This window comes from Pogoniulus pusillus, chromosome 5 (genome assembly GCF_015220805.1).
Source record: "Pogoniulus pusillus isolate bPogPus1 chromosome 5, bPogPus1.pri, whole genome shotgun sequence".
NCBI classification, from domain to species: Eukaryota; Metazoa; Chordata; class Aves; order Piciformes; family Lybiidae; genus Pogoniulus; species Pogoniulus pusillus.
In genome coordinates this window covers 17,823,207-17,833,518 of record NC_087268.1, presented here as the reverse complement: position 1 = coordinate 17,833,518, position 10,312 = coordinate 17,823,207, and the positions used below count along the sequence as shown (strand labels likewise).

The following is a 10,312-nucleotide window of genomic DNA, read 5'->3' as shown; positions in this document are numbered from 1 at the left end:
TCTGCCCACACCAATCGAACAAGAGACACGTGTGATGGTTTGGGTGTTACCCACCCACTCACACTTTGTAAAATCACCCAGACTAGACTCAGCAGCTCTGGAAATTGAATGAAGCTTTATATTTACAGCTTAGCACAGTATACAAGCAGGTATTTACAATATATACAGTTATATACAGAAATATACAAGTTAAAAGGTAACACAGAAACACAACAGCCCTCCCAGAAACCTGAGTCCCCAGGAGGGGCTCTCAACCACCCTTCTGCCTTCCCCCTACCCCTCTACCTTACCCAAGATGTTGCCTTATATTCAAGGAAAGTTTGGAGGGTTGGCCAGGGTGGTTAGGAAGCAGATGGATTAGTCACAGAGACAGCTGGTTAGGTTGGAGAGGGAAGTGCAGCCCACAAAGCCCAGAGAGCGACTCCATTATCTGTGTTTGGGTTCTTGTTCTTATACATCTCAGCAAGCCTATGAGTGCAGCAGAGGTCACCATCGTTTCCTTTTCACAGCCTGTAATCTAATTCTTCTCACCAAAACATTCTAGCTAGCTTCAAACTAGCACAACACGCCATTACGATATCCCACTAAATTGTTTGGTGGATAATCTCTTGGCAGTATTAGGGAATTAGATGCAAGACTGGTATATCCATTAATAAAATTTTGATTCACTAAGTGCAAACTGAGGTTTGATTTCATTAGCTGAAAACAGACGTGAATGATTGCACCCTCACCAGTAAAACAGAGGCAGCCCTCTCACTGTGGCTTAGAATTGTACCATAGAATCAACCAGGTTGGAAGAGACCTCCAAGATCATCCAGTCAAACCTATTACCCAGCTTCTGGTGGAGTGACCTAGCAAGAGCTGCAAGGTAAGCAAACAGAAAATCTTCCTGCTGATATCCCAAAAGGAAGCAGTGGAGTAAGAAAAGGCAGAAGTTCCTTGTGCAGGAACATGTCCACTGGTGCATGGTGGAATGGACCTATTCAGTGGCTGATTAAGATGACTGGATTTGAAGTGTATGGTGATACATGAAATGCAAACAGACAAAATGAAAAAAAGCCTTCCCTCCTCTTCTACTGAGCTTCTTAAAGCTTTGTTCTACCCACAGTGTCAAATTTCCAACTCACTGCCACCTTATGGCATCTGAGAGAGATAACACTACAGTAATTTCTACCAGACACTTGGTATTTTCAGGCAGCCTCTCTGGGAACTTCGATGTTACAGAAACGCAGCAGCTGTAAAACTGCCCCTAGCATCCAGATTTGGAACAATGCTCGTGGCTGAGACACTGGATTGTGCTTCCTTGTGAAAACTGATCATTAAAACAGCAATTCTATTTATATTTGCAGATTTGAGAGGGAGGTCATTTCATCAGCCAAGGGGCCAAAAATAAATACCAACTTTGCAATATTGTCAAAAAGAGACTCTTTCAGTCTAAAAAAGCAACTAGCTCACTCATTGCCAAGCCGTTATTGAAATAGAGGGTGAAAGCTTAACAGCTGCCTTTATTGTGTGCTTAGTGGGTTTCTGAGTGTAATAGTAGCTAAGGAAAGGATCTTGGGAAGACAGAAATATGAGATGCTTCCTAGTTTCCCATCCCTCCAGTTCCATAATCATCCTCTTTTAAGTATACTTGTGTGGTTTCCTGCACTGAAGGGTGACGACGCTGGTGAAAGGCCTGGAACACAAACCCTATGAGAAGTGGCTGAGGGAGCTGGGGGTGTGCAGCCTGGAGAAGAGGAGGCTCAGGGGTGATCTCATTGCTGTCTAAAACTACCTGAAGGGAGGCTGCAGCCAGGTGGGGGTTGGCCTCTTCTGCCAGGCAACCAGCAAGAGAAAAAGGGGACAGAGTCTCAAGTTGTGCTGGGGGAGGTCTAGGCTGGATGTTAGGAGGAATTTGTTGCCAGAGAGAGTGATTGGCACTGGAATGGGCTGCCCAGGGAGGTGGTGGAGTTGCCGTCCCTGGAGGTGTTCAAGCAAAGCCTGGCTGAGGCACTTAGTGCAAGTCTAGTTGCTTGGATAGGGCTGGGTGCTAGGCTGGACTGGATGACCTTGGCTGTCTCTTCTAACCTGCTTGATTCTATGATTCTATGAAAACGCCATTTGCATGTTTGGTGGCTTATTTGGACTGTCTCAACAATGTTCAGTACAGTGGTGTCTCAGAGTAGGGCTGCAGTAATGAGTACAGTAGGGAGCTTTGGGGTGGTTACACTTCCACTCCAACACTGCCTCTTTTAGTCCTTGTGAGGGCACACCACTCTCAACTGTCAGCTTTCCAGCCATACAGAGCTGCACAGGTATTGCATGAAGAATCAAACCTTAAACAATCCCAAGTTCTTTGTAGTAGCTAAACCCATTAATCATTTATAAGACAGGATAAAAGTTTCTAGCAAACCAAGCACCCTGGGGCAAGCAAATTGCTGAACAGGACCAACCATTTTGAGAGACTGGGCTTATTTTCTGCTTTGGAAGAAAGCTCTTGTAAAGGATATGTTTCAACTGCCTTTGGCCATGTCTTTGTTTGCTCACATAGCAATGATGTTCAGAACAGGACTGGAAAAAAAAGAAAAAAGAAGTAAATCTGGCAGTACTTTGATGTCTCGAAAAGAAAAAAACCATCAGCTCTTAGTTGGATTCTAACACTGGCAAAAAGTGCTTCTGCTAGTCCAAGTTATTTTTGTTTGTGGTATAAACTATTCTGGCACGAACACTTTTATCTTAATGGCATAAACAAACAGTGCTCAATTTTTGCTGGGGTCCGCCAAGCAATTTTACTGAGGTCAGAGCAGGGAGCAGTACTCCAATGCCTGCTGTGTCAGGGCTGGGAACCAACATCCTCAGGGATGCTTCAGAGCACTGAAGTACAGGCTCTTCCAGAATGGTGCTTGGTACACCAGCCCAGGGTTAAGCTCAGTCCATTCATGGTGGCACTGAGAGCTGGATATGAGGGACAGTTCAGTGTCTCTAATGCACACTGTTTCCTGTCTTGCTGGTAACAGCTGAATTGGAAGAACTTTCTAAGAGTCCTGATCTTATTTCCCCATCAGAATTGTTTTGGTTGCAAAAAAAGACCTTTAAGATCATTGAGTCTAACCATCATCTAACTCTACCAAGTCTGGTGCAAAAACATGGTCCTCAGCATCATATTTCTGTGTCTTCTTAACACCTTCAGGAATGGTGACTCCACCACCTCCCTGGGCAGCCTGTTCCAATGCTTGAAGACTCTCTTGGTGAAGAGATTTTTACTTCTGTCCAATCTAAACTTTCTCTGTCACAACTTGAAGCCATTTCCTCTCATCCTATCACTTGTCACTAGGGAAAAGATACGAACCCCTACCTTGCTACAACCTCCTTTGAGGGAGTTGTACAAAACAAGAACATTGCCCTTCAGCCTCCTTTTCTCCAGGCTAAACAGCCATAGTTCCCTCAGCTGCTCCTCACAAGACCAGATCTCCTGACTCTTCACCAGCTTCACTGCTCTTCTCTGGATGCACTCCATCATCTCAGTGTCTTTCTTGTAGTGACAGCCTCAAAACTGATCCCAGTATTCAAGGTGTGGCCTGACCAGTGCTGCAGACAGGTGGAACAATGATGTTCCCAGTGATGCACCCAGCTTGTGTGAAACAGGCTCGCCATCACTTCATGGTGCCCCCTCTGTGTCTTCAAGCACATTATTGCCCTTATCTTTTCTGCAAGTCAGTTCACCACACTGCAACCCCTGTTCCACAACCACTGACTTCTTCCACTAGCCTATAAAATGACAGCACTGTGTGGTGCTAGCAACGGCTGGTTCAAACTTATGGTCATCCACGACTCGACGAAAGATTTAGGGCAGGCCCACAGAACCTGATCTTTCAGACACGAACCCCATTATGTTCGGGCTTCCTTTCACCGAGCAACACCAAGCGACCTCACCCCATGGCCAAGAGCCAGGCAGCGCGTTCCCAGAGGAACAGGGCTGGGAGCCGCCCCTAGAGGGCTGGCGGGGCCCGAGAGGCAGTTGCTGCCTCCCTTGAAGCTACACAAGCGACGCCGAGGGAGCAGGGAGGCGTCCCCCCTTCCCCTCCCTTCGCACCGCAAGCAAGCATGCGCATGCGCACCCACACCTCCACCCTGCGCGCAGCGAGGCCACAAAGGTGAGCTGCCGTGCCCCAACGGGAACGGGTGCTGCCTGTGGCCTTGCGGATTGGTCCGCGACAGAGAGCTAGGCTGCGTTCTCAGGCCGCCTCATCTCCGGGAGCCAATCGCTGCGCTTCGCCGGGGAAGCCAATCGCCAACCTGAGTCCCTTCTCTGCCTCGGGCTGCGGCTTGAAACCACCCCAGAGCTGTGTGACAGAAGGCGGTGCGCTCCTTGATTGGCTCTCCTGCTTCGGCCTTCTTCGGATCGACTAAGCAATAACCGGAAGAAGAGGCTCCTTCCTATTGGCTCCCCTACCGCGCTGCTAGGGTGGCGGCAGCCTTTTCCGATTGGGACTCTTTCACTTCGGGGAGACTCGGCTGCGCCCATGATAGCTTCGTGATTGGTTACGGCCTGCTAGAGTCATTTCCGCAACGACATCGGGATTGGTCCCGAGGAAGCTCGGGTGTTTCCGTAAGGGCCTCGGCCTGGGGCTAGCGAGTGCGTTAGGCTCTTCGGCTGAGTATTCACAGAAGGTGCTTAGGGCCATTTCGCAGCGTAGGGCGGCAACGCGCATAGGAGGCTGCGCGGTATTGGCGCACACACGGAGCACAGCAGCAGGAGCGCGACACGCAGTGGAGGCAGCAGCGAGGACAAAGGGACTCTTCGGTAGAAACGGGGAGGGGGCCCTGCAGGAAGCAGCCGGCGCCGGGAGGGAGCGGCAAGCGGCTTCAGCCAGACGGGCGAGTTCCATGTGCCTTGAACCTCCAGAGCAACAGCAGTAACAGCCGTCGCGGCCAGCGCTCTGAAGCCGGCTGAGGAGCTGGGGAACCGCCGCCACCGCCGTCATGGCCTGCGCCGCTGATCGCCACCCGCAGTGCAGCGTCCCCAGCCTAAGCCGCCAGCAGCTACCCCTCTGGGCGCAATGAGGAGCCGCGCCGAAGACGCTGCCTCAGCGCCGTACTGAGAATCTGCCTTAGCCAGCGAGCGAGGCCACCCAGGCCGTTTCACCCCTACTCCGCCCGCCGCGGATCATACCGCACCTGCCGGATCCCCTTGCGAGAGCCGCATCACCTCCTGTCGGCGGATCCCGGAGCCCTGAGATCACTCCGCCCGGAGAAAGAAAAAATAGTCCCATTCCCTGCCGCCTTCCTCAGAGGAGAGGGCGAAGGAGGGAGGAGGAGAAAGAAAGAGGAGGAAGAAAAAGAAGAAAGGAGGGGGGGGGGGGGAAAGCGAGAAAGAGAAACCCATCGAAGGGCGCAGAGAAGCCGGGCCGCGAGCCTCCGCCCCATGTGACTGGCGCCCAGGGTGGGGGCAGTGAGGCCTAGCCAACCCCCCTCGCTCGCGGCCGGCAGCAGGAGCGGGAGCGGCGCCGGGGGGGGGGCTGCGGACTGGGTGGAGGCGGCTCTCGGACCCACCGGCGTTGCCGGAAAGGATGGTTTTGTGAGAAACGGGCGGCGTGAGGAGGAGGGCGAAGAAGAAACCGGGCAAAGAGAGCGAGAGACCGCGAGGGGAGGGGGCTTCCCCGAGGGGGGTGGGGGGGAAGGGGGGAACCCAGCGTTTCATGTAGCGCGTCCCGCCCGTCTCCTCCAGCTGAGCGAGCGAGGGAGCGACAGGCGGGCCCGCCGGGGCGAGGCGGAGGGGGAAGGCAGGAAGACCGAGGTGATCGGGGCAGAGCAGGAGCAGGAGACCATGTCCGGGCGGCCGAGGACCACCTCCTTCGCGGAGAGCTGCAAGCAGGTGCAGCAGCCCTCGGCCTTCGGCAGCATGAAAGTTAGCCGTGAGTATCCAACCGCCCTGCGCGGGGTCGGGGGGTGGGTGTCTTGTCTGGCGTTACTGGGGCTTTTACCCCTTCATCCCTTTACTGAGAGCCCGGCCGGCGGTCGAGCGAGCGAGAGGCCTCAGCCCCGGCTGAAGCAGATCCCTTTCTCTCCTCTTCCCCCTTCCCCCCCCCCATTAACCTTGAATAGGCGCACGCCGCCGCTTCGTTTGAGGCCTGTTGGACAAAAAAACACCCGTTGGTTTGTCCTCTTCTTTTGCTTCTGATCGTTGCCAGCGTTTTGAACGGCCTCTGGCTAACTAAAAAGCACCCCCTCACACACACCCACCCCCTTTGTGATACGGGTTGGGCACTACATAGGCTGCATTTCCTTTTTATTTTCCTCCCTGAAAGGAGGAAACGATTTGCGGGCACACGGATACGAACCGTGACATTCATGTTCATTATGTGTTTTTAAGCACTCCTGTCTCTCAAGGAGAGAGACCTCGGAAGATTTTTCCACGCACCCGTAGATCGGGTGTGAGCACCTTTTAGTCCAGCCCATTAAAGAGGGGAAAAAAAAAAGGAAGGGGAGGGGGGAGGGGAGCTTACAAAAGGTGTCTCTAATATCCACCAGGATCTGGTAAAATGCTCAATAGAGGAATAAGAAAATAGTTGTTGTGGGGGTTCTTTCTTTCTTTCTTTCTTAACGTATGAATCTGTGGAGGAGTTATTTCAGGCTCGGCATGCCTTTTCCAATTTTCTGATCAGAGGAATATTTTAAAGAATGAGGCCTGTGTTTTATTCTGCACAGGCATGGTGAAAATTGTGCTTTCATATGTGTCCATCCGTCGTAATTCTAGCTTGTGGGATTAGCTGATTTTATGTGAATTAAAAATATGTATTAAATCTGAACAGATGTACTATGCAATTGGGGGGGGGGAAAGCCCTGTTCTCAGTCGCTAAATATTGTCTATATATTTTTTAATAGTTTTTTTTTTAACTCGTGATTTAAATACGTTCATGTTACCAACTTAATTGTTCTTTTAGATTGATATTAATAGCATAGTTTTCAGAGATGGAAATGCGGGGTGGCATCTTTATGGGACCAGGAATGTTTGATATGCGTTACCGTTCGATTGATCTACTTGATATTTGAGTACAGCCACACCTGGACATGGCTCTGCATGTGCATGTGTGCACATACATGTTTATGTATTTTGTGCCAAAGCGTTGTATGATGGTGAGCTTTGTGATAGATGAGGAATTCTGACGGCTTTTTTTCTGCACCGAAATGTCTCCCACTGCGGTTGAAACCTTGAAGAGAGCGTTTGGCTCAGGGTCTGTAGTCTTACCTTGTATCTGCATGATCAGCTTGCCTGCAGCACTTCACAAAACATGGGTGCAGTTAACCCGTATTGGCAGCAGAAGAACATAGGTTTGATCAGGTTCAGCATTAGCATTTATTTTTCTTGATTTGTGTGAAGAAAATGAAGTGGGTGACTCCATTTTAACGTATCGATATACTTTATGTGCACTGGGAATAGGAAGTAGGCCTTGTGATCAGTGTTTCTGCAGGTGGCCCTCTGAACTGAGACCTAGACCTGCCATTCTCAGCAACTAAATCTGTCTTTACTAAAGCTCCACAGCTTGATTCTTGAAAGGTCATTGCTCCTTTCCCATTTATTTGAGGTCAAAGACTAGACAGATGCTTGCCTGTGAAGAGGGTGCTAGCTGATGCAGACTAACCAAGTTTGCAAATATGATTCAATCCCAAGTGTATAATGCTGAGGGAGAAACAAAGGCCGTAGCATAAAGCACACGCACTTGTGATAACCCCCACAGTCGCTCTAGTCATGTGCTCCTGGTCCTTCTGCTGTCTGGAAAAAAATGTCAGAACAAAGCAAAAGAACTGCATAACAAGATTCTCTGGGAAGTGCAGATTATATTTTTAGATGATCCATCTATGTATGGAAGTCCAAGAAGTTTACTACTTCTTTTGCTTTGCAAGGATAAAAAAAGCCTAAATGCTGTAAACCTCTGTATTTTTCTGGTTCTCGGTTTTGATAGGGTCTTATGGTGTGATATAGCAAGTTATCTATTACCATGTTGAGTACTAGGGGAAAAAAAACCTCAAAAAACACGTGTGGTGACACAGAAGTTTGCACTGCTCTTTCATTTTCCTATATTTTTATGAACTAATAATTACTTACATTCTGAGCCCTTCTGAGGGAAAGCTGGGGTAAAAGACTCATTAAGAGGATGGTGAAAATTAATAATTTGTATCTTCTGAGTCTTTAGGATATCTCTAGTACTTCTGTCTTGGTGCAGGTCTTTTCCGAGTCATCAGGGAGCAAAATCTGACTTGCTTGATATCAGCCTTTCAGTTTTTTTTTTTGTGAGCTCAGAGTAGCAGTGAAATTAAATGATGAAGTCACTCTTGCTCTGGTGTCTCTGCAGCTATTGCTGCTCCTGACTGAGCACTGCAGCAGTTATCTAGGAAGAATGGATCCAAGCAATGAGAAAGGGATGATAGAATAGTTGAGGAGGGCTCACTGATCATTGTTTTTTACCTGGCAGGAGCAGTGCAAGAATAGTATGGCGATTGCCCTTCTCTCCAAGGTAGATGAGGAGAAAGTGTGAGCCATGACTTTTCATCTCTGTGTAATTTATTAGACTTAATTTATGAGACTTTGTTCTCTGAAGTTGATAAGAAAACCTGAGCCTTGAGCAGAAGGATGGTGATTACCAGCTTCTGGCTGTTGGAAAAGATGACTTCTTGTGCATGCTGCTCTCATTGCCCTATAATAGATGTTACTAGGGTTTCAACGTTTCTGAGTGGGAACCTTGTGGCCTTACCTCTTTCAAGCCATGCCAGTATCAAGAGTCCTCTCCAATATCTTATTTTGTTTTTCTGTATTTTGGTGGGTTTGAAATTAATCCACCCTTCTTTCCACTTGACTATATGAATTTCTCCGTCAAAGTGATTTTCAGGTAGGTTATTCTTTGTGTAGGTCTGTATTGCTTGGTTTGTAGGCTTTCCCTGCTGCTTGTGTTGAGCCTGTCCCTCAGTAGGAGGGAGCTGAGCTTCCAGTTTTTCACTTGCTGATTCTACAAACCTGCTGTTGATGGTATAAGAGAAGAGGTATGATCTTGAAGTGTTCTTTTGTTCTTCACCTAGTTCTTGTATTGTTTCCAGATGTACGCTGTTTCCCAAATGGACAAAAATGATCCTTTAATATGCAACACAACCAAACAAAACCTATATAAAAATAGAATTCTCAAAGTTTGCAGTTTCACAATTTTCATCTAAATTTCATCTATGAAATTAATTTTTTTAATTTCTTTTAAATTTTCCTTTCTTGAGCTTCCGGAAAATAAGCATTTCAAGTAATACCAAGTCCTTGTAGACAGCAGGACTGATGGTAACTGTAGCCGGTTATCTTGTAGGTCTGCAGTAAATAATGTCATGGGTAATGCTTGCCATGAAGAGTTCTGTGCTCCATTTGCAAGTGTCATGGTTCTATAATTGGTTATGCAGAATTTGTTAATTGGCAGGGTGAAGACAATTTTTGTTTGCTTTAGCTAATTCTGATGTGTGCATGCTCTTGGTTGCAAAAGCTAAAGAAAAAACTTGTAATAATTCATTGTAGACTCTGGAAAATGTTATAGTGGTGCTAAACTTGCTTTTTGTTGAAGTTTTTATTTTCTTCTCAGATTTTCCTGTTTGTTTTTTTTTTTTTGGTACTGTAGACTCTCCCAAAAGCACAATAGCTTGGTAAACCTGGATTGCTGTGTACTGTTCACACATGGTGCTAGCGCTGGCATTTGAGTGTGATGCATCTTTTGTTAGTGCAATGGCTCTTTAAAAATTGATTCACGAGGGAATAAAGTTTGGGAGTTTGTTGCTGTCTTAGTAGCCATTCCACAAGCCATGACACAGAAAGGACTGCTTTTTAGGTAGCATGTGATGTCTGGGTGACAATTTAGTACTTTGATGTCCAGGTAAGTGTGTAGGAAGAATGTTGGAAAAGAGCACCCTGGGCAACTTCAGCAAGAAGGAATGAGTGGGTCTGTTGAAACTGGCAAAAGGATTGCGATGTTGAGATAATGCCACCTCCTGTTTCTCAACCCTATTAGGGTAGGGCCCTCTCTCTATTGCTTTGATAGCAGTTTCTGCCTAATTGGTTTCTGAAACTAGAAGCCGCCCATCCTGCTCTCCTTGCTGGAGAGAGGAAGATCACTCCCTTCCAGAAGCCTGCTGAGCGTTATGTGTCTGGCAGTCGCTGATCCTAGCCCTGTCCAGCTTTTTGACTGCCGCTGGGTGAACTGCTCTCCTCATGCCTAAATTTGAAACAATTTCACTATCAGGGTCAGCTAGTGACCACATGCACTGCAGTGGAAAGTGTCTCATGCTGTAGTGCCCCAAAATCGTG

At 48.0% G+C, this 10,312-nt stretch overlaps 1 protein-coding gene across 2 annotated transcripts in view; it reads left to right on the top strand.

Annotated features, from left to right (window-relative positions):
* Positions 1-5,809: 5,809 nt before the first annotated feature.
* Positions 5,810-10,312, top strand: part of GSK3B (glycogen synthase kinase 3 beta) — a 180,520-nt gene continuing 176,017 nt past the window's right edge. For both annotated transcript variants that reach the window (XM_064143375.1, XM_064143374.1), the window contains exon 1: positions 5,810-5,897. In XM_064143375.1, coding sequence (XP_063999445.1) covers positions 5,810-5,897 — 88 coding nt within the window. The remainder of the gene's footprint in view (positions 5,898-10,312) is intronic.